The sequence below is a fragment of the Patiria miniata genome, unplaced genomic scaffold, assembly GCF_015706575.1.
Source record: "Patiria miniata isolate m_02_andy unplaced genomic scaffold, ASM1570657v1 HiC_scaffold_7, whole genome shotgun sequence".
Taxonomy (NCBI): Eukaryota; Metazoa; Echinodermata; class Asteroidea; order Valvatida; family Asterinidae; genus Patiria; species Patiria miniata.
The window spans coordinates 34,655,380-34,674,319 of NW_024037074.1; the positions used below are offsets into that span (position 1 = coordinate 34,655,380).

The 18,940-nt window shown below is 40.1% G+C and overlaps 1 protein-coding gene across 1 annotated transcript; it reads left to right on the forward strand.

Annotated features, from left to right (window-relative positions):
- The first annotated feature begins 421 nt into the window (after positions 1–421).
- Positions 422–1,768, forward strand: LOC119745140 (prespore vesicle protein-like). The gene is made up of 2 exons (XM_038221363.1): positions 422–520; positions 1,385–1,768. The coding sequence occupies exons 1-2, from the start codon at positions 422–424 to the stop codon at positions 1,766–1,768; spliced, it is 483 nt and encodes a 160-aa protein (XP_038077291.1).
- The last annotated feature ends 17,172 nt before the right edge of the window (positions 1,769–18,940 follow it).

Below are 18,940 nucleotides of genomic sequence, written 5' to 3' on the forward strand. Positions count from 1 at the left end.
CTGGGCATTTCCTCCCACCTCTAAAACTAAACTGTACTTTCTTCTCATTCACTTCTCTCTACAGGTTTCTTCAGGCTTTCGAGCTTACAGTGCCTAGGGCGCGATTTGGGGAATCCTTGGTTTTAGTACCAGAAGTAATAAATACAATCCTCTAAAAGTAGGCGAAATCTTCAGTTTAAAAAGGGTTCAACTTTAAAGTCGATTTTCTCAAAACTATGTTTCAACGCCCCGTGGCCACAATTCTCTCTTCGTGAAAACTCTGACGTTTATATACGCTTACATCCGAAACAACTCCTTAAACATCTCATATTGAAAACCAAATATGGCTATTTTAAATGAAGAAAAGAACCAATTAAGTTCACCAGAAATGTTGTCCATTTTTGGTTGGTTGTAATCAGCTTAAGATACTGTCAGTTACATCATGGTTCAGCCGTATACGTTGTGCCTGGTCCGTGTTCAAACCAACGTTGAACGGCATTTACTTGCGAAACACGGCCTGCCTTGTTATACCCACGCCAAGGTAACGTATTTGATTGAAATGACAAACAATATATACGGAACCAATTGCTTGATTCGACCCATCGGAGCTTGATTCAATCTGGCCAGGAAATCACGACCTCAAAACAAAAAAAGACAGCAGGGAAACGAGAAAATTACAGGTTAATTTGTTCATCTCTGCGTGCCTGCCCGCTGCGACCGCGTCTACGTGAAATGACTTATCGGCGAAATCCGCGGTGAAAATGTAACCTTAATTTCTTTCCCAATAACAAGTTCGATTTCCCGACATCTAATGCGATGATTTGAATTTATTGGCTAGACCTATTAACCTGGGGAGAATTTATGCGGTTTTTCTGACGACTGTTGCATGCACTTAGGTTCATCTTCTCGATCATTAAATTGTGAGTGATGAGTAATGATAACTTATTTATATAACACTCAACTCATTTTACAACTTGTTTTTGTTCTTAATTAAACAAAAATTATTTTCACTTGAAAGGTCTCGCAGTCTTTCGACCAATGGCGCTCCAACGTTTAAATAAAATCACATGATGTACGATAAACAACAGCAGTATTCCATCAAAGTTGCATAAATATTTAAAGAAATGAAATCAATATTTTTCAATATTAAGAAAAAGATAGCCCGTGAAAAAAACCAGCGGAATATCAGCAGCAATTGCACTTATAAACTTACATTGATTTTAAGAAGCAAAGATCACAAAACAACGGCAATCGCAACATCCATAAACAAACGCTGACCTCCGGTTTCTTCAAAAAAAATAACCCCCAAAAATATTTAAAACACATCACAAAAACACAAATAAGCCCAAATTATACAAAAACAAAGACATCCACATTCAAGTCAACACCACAAATCCCCTATAAGCACCTACCCAGCAACACCTACCAAGCACCCACCCAGCACCTACTAAACGCCTACCAGCAGCACCTACCAAGCAGCACCTACCCAGCACCTACCCAGCACCTACTAAACGCCTACCAGCAGCACCTACCAAGCAGCACCTACCCAGCACCTACCCAGCACCTACTAAACGCCTACCAGCAGCACCTACCAAGCAGCACCTACCCAGCACCTACTAAACGCCTACCAGCAGCACCTACCAAGCAGCACCTACCCAGCACCTACCCAGCACCTACTAAACGCCTACCAGCAGCACCTACCAAGCAGCACCTACCCAGCATCTACCCAGCATCTACTAAACACCTACCAAGCAGCACCTACCCAGCAGCTATGTACCCAGCAGCATAAGACAATACGCAATCAAAACAGGTGGTGACAAAAATATAGCTTGCCCACGAAAGCAACAAAATTAAGCTTATGAAGTAACAAGAGTAAATACAGCAGCACTAGAAATACCTCCATCAAGAGAAACTGCAGTAAAAGATCAAGTGGAAACTACAGCAGGAGATCACCTCAACCTATAAAATCTGTGGAGATCGCGAATTGATTCGACATTTCATACCGAGCTCACAGCCAAACTGAACATGAATTCTGTTCTGGAAATTCAAGATTGGTAATCTAGTTATGTGCAGTAGTCATTGTTTGTTTGTTTGGGTTTTTCTCTAATTAGGTTTCATGTCAAAGGCAGAAAGAAAAGGACAAAGCAAGGAACCTTACATTGTTGGTATCTTGCGGTAACAGAATTTGATTACTGATTATCTTCACTTCTTCGATTTTTATAGAAGTGTTATACACATAGAGCAGATGTGCTTGTTATATGTACCAGTATCAAAATTATTGGTGCCCAGTCTTTTGAATCACTTGTTTATTCCCCGACGAGCAATTAGTCGAACTAAACTCCACAATCTGTTTCTTCCGTATGCAGCAATTTGGAGGGGTGAAACGCCATAAAGCCTCGCCCTAACGAGCTGGTAATGACTTTAAAATAATAAAGGAGAGGCTATTAGGTTTATCATCGCTTAGTGAATCAGGTTATAATGATGGGTGTCCATCTGTACTTCAAAAGTTGTGACAATTAGAGCACAAAGCCAACTCGGTCCACTGTTGAGATCGAGTTCAAAGATCCAGTTCAAAGGGGTTTATTTTGGACAGGTTCGATGGAGAATCTTTGGATGACAGGTGGTTGATTCGTGACGTATGTTGCGCCTGGGCTAGTGCGCATCTTCTAGTCGAACCTTGGTCTAACATCCTCAAGAGTCTGTGCGACCTGATTGAAAGACAAAACTAATCAAAATTTTGACTATTAGCGTGGATTCGAGCAAAGTGGGTCGAACTAGTCAACCATATTTTTAGCTCACACTTGAATTATGCAATGAAGTCCGCGTACAGGGTGAGTAAAAAAGAAACGAAACCCAGATGTCAGGACCATTGTTTTAGTAAAGTTCTGCATGTAGCACTTCAAAATCTAGGATATGAAAGCCCAATTCATAAGCTTTCTTTTAGTACAAGAATCATTCAAATCACTCATGTACCTTTCAAGTTTTGGGATTTTAAACACAACCACCATTTTAAAGTTCTTCCACGGATCGCAAAAAGGTTAGAGTTCTTTCAGCAAAACGAAAACACTTCACACAGAGATGTGTGTGAATTTTTTTCGTTTTGCGGAAAGAACAAACACCTTTTTTGAGATCCGTGATGGACAGAACTTTGAAATGGTGGTTTTGTTTAAAATTCCGTAACTTGCAAAGTACATGAGTGATTTGAATGATTCTTGTACTAAAGAAAGCTTATGAATTGGGCTTTCATATCCTAGATTTTGAAAGTGCTACATCTAGAACTTCACTAAAACAATAGTCCGGACATTTGGGTTTCGTTTTTTGACTCACCCTGTATGAAATTTGTGGCTCTTCATTTGGGTCCGCGACACCACATCCATGGCTTGCAATACAGGGCAAAATATTTAATCTTCAGGCAATAAGAACGCACGTTCAGGCGGGGTTTTGATCGAAAAAAAAATGTGTTTGAAATTTCTGGGGAAATGGCAAGATAGTTCTTCTCCTCTCTTAAATGTTTCCTTCCACACAAACTTTCAGAGTACATGTAATGTAGATTTAAAAGTTTGCATGGTGAAGGTAGCAATTAGAAAGGTTTACGGTATATCGCCACAAAATTAATCTCTTTTTTTCCGAGACCTCACAAACTCACAAAAGAGTTTGTCACACGGTACTACCGTAAACTTAATCTCATTGCATATGATATAATAAAACCCATCTGAAAACGGTATAACCCGCTCTGTGTTCCTGCTTGTAACTTTCCTGTTACATTTGAATCCCAAAGGAAAATCGACCTTGTGTCAATATACGTTTCTCGCTCACTCCTGCTGCATTGATGTTATGTACGATATGAGACTTGGGACCAGTCAAAAGTGAGCTGATGTGAGAGAGAAAAATATCCAATCCGTTGCCAATATGCTCCTGTGTCGACTTGGCTTCCCAGAATGTCTGTTTATCTGTGTTGAATTGAACACGGCCATCAGTAGTGCTTAAACCATTCACCTCAAAATCGTTACGCGGCGGAGGGCCTAATTAATGGGGTTCTACGGATCATCGAATAAAGGTGGGTTTCCGTCTCACTGACTCCATTGGCCTCCGCTAATCTGTTCACAATATCGCTAATTTGACAGTTGTCTATGAATTATTCCCAATGACATGTCGGCCAGTGTGTTCTAACGGTTTTACCGAGGGCTGGCTATTCATCGCCCTCACCGCAGCCGGCTTTTGTTGCTCGGCACTGGGCGCTGATGTGGGCACCATCATCATCCCGTGCGTCCTTGGCGAAATAACATTACTTGCTTGGCCGGCCCCGTCCTTCGGACCGTATAGACTGGGTCGATAGTGTCAGTCCAACTTCGTGCCAGACACAATCGGTGCGGTGGCTTGGGCTGTCAGGACGGGTTACTGTCCCCCGTGGATCGGTGACATCGACCCGCTGATAACACGGCTTGCAAAGTCGAGTAGCAGGACTCGGTAAAAAAAAATGAACCGCCCATGCGTGAGTCTTTACGATGACCAATCAAAAGGGGATTATCTTAATCACTGTGAGCTGATCTTATGAGAAATGTAACTTATTGGGGGTTTATTTGAAAAACTATTAAGAAAAGTGTTGTATCAAGCGGCGTGGAGTAGGAGTATAGGTACGGGGGGGGGGGCAAAAACCGCAAATACCAAATCGCCGGCAGGAACGCGCTAAAGTAACACTAATAAGACTGACAAAAAAGTCCGACTGTATCAAGACATCATTTGACGTGTCTCAGGGGGAGAACTCTTTATCAAAAAAAAATGAAACGGAAACTGAAGTACATGCAACAACAAATTTGGAAAAAAAATGAACAAAACTTTGCCATGTCAACATATTGAGTAGTGCGTTTCAACAATCGTGACAATTACGATTGTGCAACAGTATAAGGAGCATTATAAACCTTGTAATTTTTATCAAAGGTTGTCGAAATCGTTGTAAAGACATTACGAGGGTCAGTGCCCGTGAAGAGTGAATGGAATCAGAAATAATTAGCTGGATTTTACTTAGGAAAGGTGTGAAAACATTTCGAAAAAATAACTCCGCCATTGTCCGGGCTGACAAGCGGGAACAATCGCCGTCAATCTGAGGCGCTTTGTTTCACGCTGACACGCCGAAGCCAAAAGTATTTCGAGGAGTGCCGTCTCTCCACCTGATTTCTGGTCTGGCCAGATGAGTTAACTTTCCCTTAGTAATTGGGGTACACCTACTGTATAACATCGTGACTGAGAGGGCAAATCTAAGAGACATAAGAACTTTTTCCCTAAACATTGGCCTCGTCTGTGACTGCGGCTTTGAGGGATTTTTAAACCTCTGACTTGAGGTACTTCGGCTCAAAATAGGTCGATGTTCTGCTTCAAGAACTTCAAATCCTCAAACTAATGAAAAGGTACCGTGTGTTACCATTTATTCTGGGATCTAGAGCTGACGTTGAATGGAGACGTAGCCGAAGTTTGAAGACTCCAGCACCATAAATTGTTTGTAATTTGATGTTCCTGAATTGAAAACAGAAACTCTTCTGAATCGGATTTTCCCAAGTCAAGGGCCATAGATCTGCTGTAGCAAAAGCAGTAGGAGAAGTGGATTGCAAAATGCCAATTTAGGGGCGCGGCTAGAGCTGGGTGCTTTTCGATGGCAGTATCCTTGTAGACAGCGCCCCCAAGCGGCATTGTTTTCAATTCCCAATGTATCTCTCCTTTTCACAGGTTGAATGTGCTGCCTTCGAAATCACCTACTAAGAAAACAGTGTGGTCACATTGAGTTAAAAATTGCATGCATCTTTGTACGTTCCCAACTATTGTGCGTGTGTGTCTCCGCTTGGCACGTCCTCGATCTCTGACACCAGGGACATATTTTCAACAAGCGCCCTCTGTAATCAGAGTTTCAATTCGAGGGGGAAAGTGGCCTATCGATCAAATGGGGGCGCACTTTGCTCCAACCGCAACAAATCCTGCAGACGGATCTCAACGGTTGATAATGCATGATTCCTGTACCTGGCAGGATAGAGCGCTGTGAGGGTAGCACCAAGTAAATAAATTCCCATAGACAACAGTGATAAATCACCATACTTCAAAATTATTTTAAAAACACCCAGAACTCTCACAGGTGTTCAAGCTGCACAGTAAAATGATGATCAACAAGTCGTCTTTCATTTTCCTTTCAATCGTTTGTGGGTTGACCAATGACTTTTTGGAGAAATTCTCACCCAAAAGAAGACCACCCCTAAAACAAAGGATATTTCCCAAACTGGAAAAGTAGCCATTTTGAAAAAGGATCCCTCCATAACATGGCTAAATGGCACAACTTTCGGGCTCAAGAATTGGAAGACTCCAGTCCCGGCCGCAGTTGCAGTGCCATTATGTCTACAATCACCCAATTCCATGGCTCTCAGAACTCTCTAATATATAATAATTTGAATGTATAACAATTATTCGTACGCTCGGCGTACGGATTTTTTGGCCTATTTACTTGGTTGCAACCTGAGAACGAGCGATCGCGAATCAGTAGCCCTAAACAGCGCCCTCATGCGTTCATGGAGAGAGTTGCAATTAGGCTGTATCCAAAACGGGTGTTAGGAAGTACAGCTGTAGTCAACATAACCAGTTTGTTAAGCGCGCGAAACATACAAGGCGAATTTAAGTCAACTTTCATGACACAAAAACAACACACTCGGTTTCCAGACCATAACTCAAGAAAATACTTGTTACATTGAATCGAAATCTCGCATATTAATTTAATGTGATGTGTAACACAATTCTGTTGAAAATCAGGAGAAATCGTCGAACAATACAAATAATGTAACCCAAACAATGTAGTTGTTAAGTGCGTGAAAAGTACAAGGCGAATTTAAGTCGACTTTGTATGACACAAAAACATCACACTCGGTTTCCAGATAATAACTCAAGAAATACTTGTTACATTAATTTGAAATTTCGTGCATTAATTTGACGTGATGTGTAACACAATTCTTTTGAAATTGGGAGAAATCGTCAAAACTACAAATAAAGTTTCCAAAACAATGAAATGTTTAAGTGCAAAAATGCAATTCTAATAAATGTCAACTTTCATGGAATGAAAACAACATACTCAGTTTCCGGTGTGACAGGTAATTCTGTCCCCCTGGTAAATGTGTCCCCCCAGACACATTTACCGGCTCGTGACCCGGTAAATGTGTCCGGGGGGGGGACACTTTTACCTAGGTAGATTTGTCCCCCTCCAGTAAAATTGTCCCCCTGCCCAACGGTGAAAGTGTCCCCCTGGTAAATGTGTCCCTATGCAGTATATACTGAGAGCAGCAGCGTGTCGCGCGCGCCAGTACATGCTGCAAGATATGTGGCAGTGATTATCACATGTGTACATATGCGTCTCCCTCTACAATGGAAATTCATCCAATAGGAAATGTCGTTACGCCCCCCCCCAAATAAAAAATTCCTGGCTACGCCACTGAATACACGTTATATTAAAATGAATTTTCGTACACTCATTTGTCACGATGTTTGACATCAAAAGATTTCATTTCATAAGAAAAACGTCAAATTATCAAGCTATTATGACCGTAACAGTACAGGATATTAATTGCAACAAATACAATCCTAATGTAAGTCAACATGGATTGTTAAGGTTTAAAACACTAGATTGTTACGATCATATTGTATTTATAGCTCCACGGTTTCTCACGCCATTCAAACTACTTATGCTACACATCGTGAAAACTAATTGCACGAAATTTCAATTTAATCCATTTTGTATTTCTTGAGTAGTTCATCGGAAACGAGGTTGTTCTTATTCTTCACTTGTGCAGCATCCGTGTTGATGCGTTCTTAAGACCACTATTTATGTGGAGCGCCCTCTATTATAGTGGTCTCGATCTCCACCACCAAACCCGATTTCTGGCCAACAACTCAAGAATTACACGTTACATTAAAATGAATTTTCGTACACCCATTTGTCATGATGTTTGTCATCAAAAGATTTCATTTCACACAAAAACGTCAATTAATCAAGCTATTAAGACCATAACAATACAGGATTTTATTTGCAACAAATACAATCCTAATGGAAGTCAACATGGGTTTTTAACATTTAAAACACTAGATTGTTACGATCATATCATATTTGTAGCTCCACGGTTTCTCACGCCATTTAAACTACTCATGCTACACATCGTGAAAACTAATTGCACGAAATTTCAATTTAATCCATTTTGTACTTCTTGAGTAGTTCATCGGAAACGAGGCTGTTCTTTTTCTTCACTTGTGCAGCATCCGTGTTGATGCGTTGTTAAGACCACTATTTATGTGGCGCGCCCTCTATTATAGAAGTCTCGATCTCCACCACCAAACTCGATTTGGGGCCAATAACTCAAGAAATACACGCAGTGGCGTAGCCACGGGGGGGGGGGGGGGGCGGCGTGGGTGGCCCCCCCCCATCACATGAAATTTTGTCGCCCCCCCCCCCAGTCTCCCCCCCCCACTGAGATTTTGAATTTCTAAAAAAATTATCATTGATCTACATGACGCCCCCCCCCCATGAAATGTTCCAGGACCCCCAGCGCCCCCCACTGAAAAATTCCTGGCTACGCCACTGAATACACGTTATATTAAAATGAATTTTCGTACACTCATTTGTCACGATGTTTGACATCAAAAGATTTCATTTCAAAATAAAAACGTCAAATTATCAAGCTATTATGACCGTAACAATACAGGATTTTAATTGCCGCAAATACAATCCTAATGTAAGTCAACATGGAATTTTAACGTTTAAAACACAAGATTGTTACGATCATATTGTATTTATAGCTCCACGGTTTCTCATGCCATTCAAACTACTTATGCTACACATCGTGAAAACTAATTGCACGAAATTTCAATTTAATCCATTTTGTATTTCTTGAGTATTTCATCGGAAACGAGGTTGTTCTTTTTCTTCACTTGTGCAGCATCCGTATTGATGCGTTGTTGAGACCACTATTTATGTGGCGCGCCCTCATGGTCTCGATCTCCACCACCAAGCCCGATTTGGGGCCAACAACTCAAGAAATGTACGTTATATTAAAATTAATTTTCGTACACTCATTTGTCATGATGTTTGGCATCATAAGATTTCATTTCATGAAAAAACGTCAATTACTCAAGCTATTATGACCGTAACAATACAGGATTTTATTTGCAACAAATACAATCCTAATGGAAGTCAACATGGATTTTTAACGTTTAAAACACTAGATTGTTACGATCATATTATATTTATAGTTCGACGGTTTCTCACGCCATTCAAACTACTCATGCTACACATCGTGAAAACTAATTGCACGAAATTTCAATTTAATCCATTTTGTACTTCTTGAGTAGTCCATCGGAAACGAGGTTGTTCTTTTTCTTCAATTGTGCAGCATCCGTGTTGATGCGTTGCCGAGACCACTATTTATGTGGCGCCCCTCTATTATAGTGGTGTCGATCTCCACCACCAAACTCGATTTGGGGCCAACTCAAGAAATACACGCAGTGGCGTAGCCACGGGGGGCGTGAAATCTTGTGCCCTCCCCCCCCGCTAGTCGCCCCCCCCCACTATTATGACCGTAACAATACAGGATTTTAATTGCAACAAATACAATCCTAATGTAAGTCAACATGGATTGTTAAGGTTTAAAACACTAGATTGTTACGATCATATTGTATTTATAGCTCCACGGTTTCTCACGCCATTCAAACTAATTGCACGAAATTTCAATTTAATCCATTTTGTATTTCTTGAGTAGTTCATCGGAAACGAGGATGTTCTTATTCTTCACTTGTGCAGCATACGTGTTGATGCGTTGTTAAGACCACTATTTATGTGGAGCGCCCTCTATAATAGTGGTCTCGATCTCCACCACCAAACCCGATTTGGGGCCAACATCTCAAGAAATACATGTAACATTAAAATGAATTTTTGTACACTCATTTGTCACGATGTTTGGCATCAAAAGATTTCATTTCATACAAAAAAGTCAATTAATCAAGCTATTATGACCGTAACAATACAGGATTTTATTTGCAACAAATTCAATCCTAATGGAAGTCAACATGGATTTTTAACGTTTAAAACACTAGATTGTTACGATCATATTATATTTGTAGCTCCACGGTTTCTCACGCCATTCAAACTTCTCATGCTACATGCTTCTCATGTCGCCCCCCCCCAGTCCTCCCCCCCACTGAGATTTTGAGTTTCTAAAATAATTATCATTGATCTACATGACGCCTCCCCCCCCCCATGAAATGATCCAGCGCCCCCCCCCCCCCCCCCCCCCCCACTGAAAAATTCCTAAAAAATGTATACCTTGTAGAGTGAATTTATGAAAACAATATAGAGAACTGGCCTTCTGCGTTGCAAAACTAGGGGGGCAAAATAACCTGGAGGGGACAGAATTACCTGAAGGGGGACAGAATTAACGGGTCGGGTAGGACACTTTTACCTAGGTAATTCTGTCCCCCCGGACACTTTTAACGGGGGACAGAATTACCGTCCACACCGGACGATAACTCCAGAAATACCTGCTGTAACAAAGTAATATATCATCTCGTTATTGGCAGTGAGATATAACACAATTCCGTAAAATATCGAGAGAAATTGTCAAATAATTAAAATGATACAACCAAAACAATCTAGTATATTAAGCACAAATAAAATACAAGCCGAATTGAAGCCAACTAAATTTTTCTTTCAAAAGAGGGCGCGCTACACAAATATTTGTCACCAATGTACAGAATTGTTGTCAACATGGAGAAAAACTGCCCAGTTTAAGTTAAAGTCTACTAAAAACCTGTCTAGCACTGAACAAAAACAACACACTCGATATGCGGACGATCTTCAACAAATACCTGTTTTTCTCCATGTTGACAAAAAATATTATCTTCACGGTGGGGATCACTATTTGTGTAGCGCGCCCTCTTTTGAAGAAAAAATGCAATACGAATTTAAGTCAACTTATAATGATATGGAACAAAACAACACACTCGTTTTCCGGACGATAACACGAGAAATACTTATTACATTGAATCGAAATGTCGTTTATTCATTTCATGTGATATCTAACACAATTCTTTTAAATATCAGGAGAAATTATCAAATAATTAAAATGATATAACCCTAACATTGTAGTTGTTAAGTATGTGCGCGAAAAGTACAAGGCGAATTTAAGTCAACTTTAAATGACACAAAAACATCACACCCGGTTTCCAGATAATAACTCAAGAAATACTTGTTACATTAATTTGAAATTTCGTGCATTAATTTGACGTGATGTGTAACACAATTCTTTTGAAAATTGGGAGAAATCGTCAAAACTACAAATAAAGTTTCCAAAACAATGAAATGTTTTAGTGCAAAAATGCAATTCTAATAAATGTCAACTTTCATGGAATGAGAACAACATACTCGGTTCCCGGACGACAACTCAAGAAATACCTGTTGCAACAAATTCATATGTCTTCTCATCATTGGTAGTGATATATAACACAATTCCTTAGAATATCGAGAGAAATTGTCAACTATTTAAAATGATATTTACCAAAACAATCTAGTATGTTTTTAGCGCACGAAAAAAAATACAAGCCAAATTGAAGAATGCAGGCCTTGTGTCACAAATCAATGAAAACACTTGAAAGTTTGGTCTGATGTCTTTATATGGGACTCAATGTTCGAGAAGCAGAACACGAATGGAATCTGAGCCGAAGTCTCCAAGTCAGGACAGGGCCTACAAATCTATTGAAACCGAAACGGAAATGAATCCGAGGTTTCTATGCCTCGCCCTATTAGTGAGCAGTGCAGTTATATGTTCCTTCTTATTACTTTTCTAACTTCAGTGCTAATCACTTGAAGAAAACAAAGCTGGTCACCGAGTACACACATCGATGACTTTTCAGGCATCTTGTGTACAACCATGTACAATTATATACACAATAATACTGCCCGGCTCTCTCCCCGGAAGTGAGTCGGGAAGTCAGTGGGGGAGTCAGTGAGTCAGTGAGATAGGTGCAAGGAGGACTATATAGGCTGGCTTTGTGGGACTGGCGTAAAACTGCACACTTGTGTTCGCTCTTCCACATTCACGACGACAGAACTCGTGTAATCATGCTGAGATATCAGTATATGCCTATCAATGTGCTTTCTTCTCGTTGTTAGTTTGCACAGCGCGGGGTTGGAAATTACCCGACAATCACTGATTGACGCCTTTAAGACTTTACACTTCAAAATTAAAAACCAGGACAGACTAGTTCGTGTATCTATTCACGACCTAGTCCGACATATTTCCAACAAGCCATTGTCATGGGCCAGGTTCATTGCGGTAAACGGATGTGTACTGAGCACTCCACTGGTCTCGCGACGGTGCTTTAATTTGATGTGTGCTCAAATCAACGAACGGCGACAAAAAATTACCCCTAACCAGTAGGGCCTAAATCGGCTATTTCTAAACACGTTAGCGCAGTATGATGAGATGACGTGTCTCCTTGCGTGCATGTCTGTCGGAAGAAACACGGATCTGTTTCGTTCTCAAGAGGTCTTGGCAGGATTAATTATTGCCTGCCTTAATTGGAGCAAAATTACTAGATTTGTGCGGCATCGGACAAGTCTTGAGGATGTCACCAGTTTAGTTGACGAGTGGAAAGTTCAATGGTTGCAAACCGCCTCCTATAAAATGATAGTCTTTGTAACTCCGTGTAGTTTGTTTTTACACCATTTATCTATGAAGTTTATGTGGGGTCCGCCCGATAGTCCGAAGGTTCGATAGTCCGAATGCACACATTTCCCATAAGAGGGGGTTCGTCCGGCCGATTGACCCTTCGGACAATCGGGCTGTCCCCGTTTCTGTTGTCACCACGTACCAGCCATTTCATGCGCAATGCAGGTACTTTCAGCTGAAGACGACTATAGAGGCTTCGTAGAAATTGGTGTATTTTGTTAATGACGGCAGTGTAGTTTTGCTGGTCTCAGAGTGCCAGCCTATTTCATTGACTCACTGACTGACCGACTGTCATGTGAGTCTGGCATTGCTATCGTGTAGGATACCCGTAAGTTAACGCTAATGAATGCATGATGAAAAAACTTCCACCGAATATTCATCCTGAATAAATTGAATACAATTTTTGTGCACTGTGGAACTAGATATGCCTGGTCTTTTTGTAAATTCGCTCCCGAAAATAAAACCTATTTTTCCCAGGGGAAAACAATTTTCATAATCGAGGTGGGATTGACATTTGCAAAATATTGCACTATACGTTTTCAAACAAATTGCTTCAAGCAATTGCCTCCAGTAAACACGTTTCTACATGAAAATATGATATGTCCCACTCCCTCGGACCATAATTGTGTTGTCACCCTCATAAACTCGCCTGCCCTTTCAAGCAAGTTTGAATTCACGTGGCACATATACTGGTAAATGTCATCTCATGCCCGGTACCCTCCGCTGTCTGTACACCCCCACCTCCGTCACTCGGGTATAGCAATCTGGTCGGCAGAGCAATTATTTCCCTATTAACAACTGACAATATCGTCCCCACTTCCAACGCCTGGCGAGTCGCATGCAGCGATCAATAGTTGTTATCACCAAGGGTATTCAAGCACGGATGTTTTCATGGGGGACACCCATTTATATTTTAAATCACCGTCAGTGCAAGCTAGCTGCCTATAGTTGCCCCCCCTCCCCCCCCCCCCCCTCGTGAACGACGTTGCCTGACATTGTAATTAACCACAATCATCTCAGTTTCTGTCGGATAGTTCACAACATGTTCTCATTGTGTGCACAATTCCACAAAATTCACACTTTCCCAAAATATTTCCTTTTCACATAACAATATTTCACATAATTCACGAAAATCAAATCATCAGAAATTATCAAGTGTGCATTTTATTAGTCACCTCAGCAATAATTTTAGGCTTAAGGTTAATTTTGGGACGGTGTATATCTCTTTCTTTCCCTACTAATTTTTTTAGAACTGTGAGCGTCTGAACTTGATTGAATATGACTCCTAATATCATCGCTAAATTTTGCAGCAAGACGTGAGAAACATGGTGCGACCGGATCCCAACTTCAAGCTCAAGACAACACACTGCTTGTAGCTCCTAAAGTGCATTCTTCGATAGGAAAACGTGGGTTCTATGCACATGCCCAACGTCTTTGGAACAGTCTTTCGAGGGAAATCCGCTGAGCACAAACACTTCAAGGGTTCAAAAACTGTCCCAAGACTTCTTTGTTCAATCGTTAACTGCTTTCACTAATTATGAGTCTTTGTTTCTGCAGCTTACTTTGCTGTGATACCTGATGTGTAAGAGCGCTGTATAAATGCTTGTTATTATTATTATTTAAAAAGCAAATGCCGGAGTAACCATCTGGATTGCAAACCTTTGTAATCAATTCCTGGCAGAAGTAACCCAGTTGAGGTCAAGTAAATGAGCTATGAATTGTGAAGAAGGCGTACCTTTATGCTCGTTTATCCGCTGTTATACTCGTGACCTGACTTGAGATTTGACTTGTGACCGACTGGATTATGATGGTGGTGACTCGATTTCACGCTATCACAACTCAGCCTTTTTGGTGAAGAATGATTCCCCAACACCTTTGCTCCATAGAATGGTGTTCATCCAGCACCATATCACAGCTATACCCTCTTGATCCAAAGTGGATCTGTCCCTTTAATTATATCTTAACCAGTCCATCTTGGGAAGTAATTTTATAAAAACGAAAATATGAAGAGTAAGCCCACGATTCTCCATGTAGTGAGCATCTGTTCTTACATTAAACCAAGATTGAAGAAGGTAGGCCTAATGAGAAAGGAATTGCAGTGGATTGTTGAGGAGGATGCGGTGGTGCAACTCAAGGTTCCATCTAAAGTAACAATATTGAGTTTCATGACCATTGTGCCGCAATTTGGCTCGCTTAAAAACAAAAATATGTACACATCAGACGCACCATCACGCTCATCATAATCGATGAATTGGTCGTTGGAAGTGCCTCTATCGACCAGACATCGAGGGGGGAGGAGGCGCAGCAGAATAATCATCGTAGTCTGTCATTCATAGACCGGGGTTTTCCTTTCTGTATTGACGGTGAAGCGGCGCTACGTCAGGCGTACGGTAATATTCTCTCATCGGAGATCCTCTCATCAACTGATCCGTGGAGAAAATACCAGAGCCGGCGTAGACCGAAGTGGGTCAAGGCGGTGCGGCCGCTGGCTCACGGCAAGCGCTCCCCCAGCCTAGCTGCGGCCACATCCGCCAGGGCTCTGGCCCGACTTCGATCTGTGCTGGCATGCTCCGTCTACCACGGAAACTCTCCAACAATACTGGCTTCCCCAATACTGGCTTCCCCCTACTCCGATATCAGACGACCTTGGTCAGCACAAACCTATACTTCTCAAGAACAAACACACTTCCTTTATTCCCCTTTTATGAATTGAGATTTTGCAAAAAAAAAAAAAAATCAATTTTTTTTTCAAGCCACATCTGCATCGTATTTTTGTCTATCCCTCGTGCATTCATGTCTTTCTTAATAGTACATGTACATGTACAAATAATTTAGGCCCTAAAAGGTCCATGAAAAGATTTTTCTGAGGATTTTTCTGACCTAAATACATTTAAAACAGCTTTCTTGCCATGTAACTATGACTTTCCACCTCCTTTGTAGCAGTAAAAGGGAGAAATTTCAACATTTTAGGTTTTATGCTTGTGCAAATTTCCATATTCATGAGCCAAAGCGTGCTGTCATTCAAGACCGAACAGTAGTGTCTCCATAGCTTTGTGTACAAATATATATCAAACTTTTCTTCATTTTCTCGGAGTGAGTTCCACTTTTTACTTGTTTATCATGTTAAACAGCTTGTCTGGACATAGTAGTGGCGTATATTTCTTCAAAACTTTCTTTTGTGGGTAATTTTGAAGGACATACTTTTGTACTGTTCATATGCACTTTTGACAAGGAGTACCTTGTGTGACAAAAGCAAAGTAGCGCCCTCTTGCATGTATTGATGAAAGGATTTGCTAATAATTGAAAAAAACTACCATTCTTGTCACTTCCAATGAAAACAAGTATTAAGGTCTTGTATGTATTGTTGCAACACATAGCAATGTGCATGAAAACAAGATGAGCTGAATTTCCACTGCATGTTTCCTTTAAAGGCACGTGTAATCACCAGGTAACGGACCTACATAAATTCCATGAGAAAAACCTCGCTCAAACTGACGATAGGAATGGAACCAATTTACCTGTGAAATTATTCCAACTTGAAATGGCATCATTCGGAAGAAAACAATCATTATAGGTGGTTTTTTTTTAAGATTGCTCGCTGACACACTTTTTTGAGTGCTTTAGCAACGGAATTCAATTGCGAGGCTAAAAATATGTGCGTATGTTAGCCTGTTTTCTCAAAATGTACAGTATCCACTGAGATAAAATTTCAACGGATATTATGTTACGCAACTTACTTATTATAAGATTTTGTGTTGATGCTTTAAAACGAAAAAATTGTATAAAAAGCAAATGATCTTAATTTCTAAAAATATAACAAAAACGTTGACAGCTTTCTCTAGTTCATGAAGACTGACTGGAAATGAAGTATTTGAAGAAAAAAACATGTGGATTGTTGGCCTTTTGAATATTTTCCTTCCCCGTAGACTTTACCCGTCATTATTCCACGACGAGAATTGAAGTGGGTTGACCGCATGCATGCATGTTTGATTCAAAATGCACATTATCTCCCTCCATCTCAGAACTGCGTTTAAGTTCCCTGTCATTTTCCCCGAACCCCCCCCCCCCAAATAAATAGGTTTTTCGTATACAGCATTGTTACACTCCAAACATAAAACGACTAAATAAAAAGAGTCTAATCGAAATGGTACATGCTAGTTTCAGATTTTTGTCGATTCATGTTTATAATTTATATGAAAATTATGACACATTAATCATTGGTGACAACATTCAGAGAACTACAAGAAATGTAAACCCATCCCCCAATTCCACTTACAAAATAAAATCTCATGACAAACGATAAACAAGGTACATAGCAATATGTGCCAGTTGAGTTGCTATTTGTTTTGCAGGGGAAGGGTTCAATCAAAGCAAATGTATGTCGATGATCTGGGAATGATGATCCTATGCATATGAGGAGATAATTATTATTCCCATTTCCCCAGAATTAACGCCCCCGAGAAACAAATTATGAACCGTGCGCCCAAGGGAAGTTTAACTTAGGGACAGGTCTTTAAAATTAAGATTCACTGCAACCCTTTTCTTTGTTTCTTCAAGTATTTTTACTTACAAAAAGTTATCAAACATAACAACCAAACATCTTGGCTTCAATCTGTACTGTCACGAAATCTTTATTCTGACATCATCATCATCATTATGCATTTGGACAATAATAATTATTTACATCTAAATATGATAATGTGTATCACACAGCTATAACACCTTTCCTATTTCCATGGGTGAAACGGGTCCGTGAAATCAGTCGTAAAAGAGAGCTAATGAAGCTCCCTCGAAAAACAGTATATTGATGCAGGTCGATTTTGTGGAGTATAAGCCAATAGGTAAAGCCTTAATTGCAAAGGAAGGTAGCGTGGCATTGACGGTATCGAGCGCCGTGCAGAGCGCTTTGGCTTCGGGTATTCGCTGGCTACGGTTTCGTCGAAGGTAACGATAAAAAAAAGGCAGTGCCGCGACTTAAAGGGGGCATATTGCTCAAGAGTGCGTCGTTTTCCAAATTAATTGGTAATTATAAGGTGATTTTTATTTTGCAGTTCCAGGAGGTCATTGGCGTATCCAGGTTCTGGGTCCGGAGGTCAAAATGGGTAAATTTGTCTCTGGAAAAGTGGCCCAATTATTTTCGTTCAAAAAAATGGTTAAAATCGAGGAAGGGTATATATACAACAGATTATGGTTGCGGTACGAAGTGCTGGCTTTCCAATTTTTTCATACTTTTGGATCAATGTTTGCGGAATTGAATTATAGTGCAGTTATCAATTCATCCTTGTATTATTACCGAGCTCTTAAATTAATAGCTATACTTTACACACAACAGGTATTATTATCAGCATTAAAAAAACCCAAAGAATCTTAAAATACCATGTTTTAATATTCCAGGATCAATCTTTATCACACACACATAGACCGATTGTGGCCGATGTCAGATTTCGGAATGAAAACACCTTTTTATAAAGTCTACCACTTTGACATAAATAAAAATAAGTTGATACAAGTATTGCACACTGATAAACAGTAAAACTGTATAATGACGATAGTACTATGTACATGCCCAGTCAGGGTCTAGTTCGTTGATAACAAAAAACGCGTTTTTTAATTCAAGATAATCTTAGTACAATTTTTTTCATCTTAAGCACAGGGGACCAAATTCTGAAATTGACTCCCAGGAAATCTGTGTTATTCCAAATATTACATGTAGGCGAATCGCTTGCGGTCTAAATTTAACACAGACTTCAACTTTGTGGTTTAATATTTCCCTTTGCGGTATTTTTTTTTGAAATAGACTTTTCAGTTGCAAAATATAACAGGGTGGTGCAAAAAGAAGGAAACCCACTTTGACAGCAATTTTTACCTATTTGTTGAGCATACAAATTCAATTTAATGATATTGAAATATTGATCTTGAAACATAAGTGACGAAAAAACGATAGCAAATGCATATTTTGTCTCTGAGATATGGTAGTAAAAATGTCATGCGCCAAACCCGTTTGCCCACGGACGGCTTTATTCCATCCGCTTGACTGAGCTCCGGAGCTTGATTTGAAGACAAAAAATCACTACACTAGGCTTACACGTGGACAACAGTGATGTTGGTGACTTATATTCAAACTAGCATAATAACACTATTCTTGCGATTTTTTTTTAAAGATTGTTTCACCACGTATGGTTGAAGAGCTTTACTTTATTATAAAAAAATAACAGTTC

What these genes read in the sequence shown, in the direction of transcription:
- LOC119745140 (XM_038221363.1), top strand. Translation starts at nt 422, where the DNA reads ATGGTTCAGCCGTATACGTTGTGCCTGGTCCGTGTTCAAACCAACGTT. An exon ending in CTTGTTATACCCACGCCAAG is followed by an intron (nt 521 to 1,384) that starts GTAACGTATTTG and finishes ATCCCCTATAAG; the next exon opens with CACCTACCCAGCAACACCTA.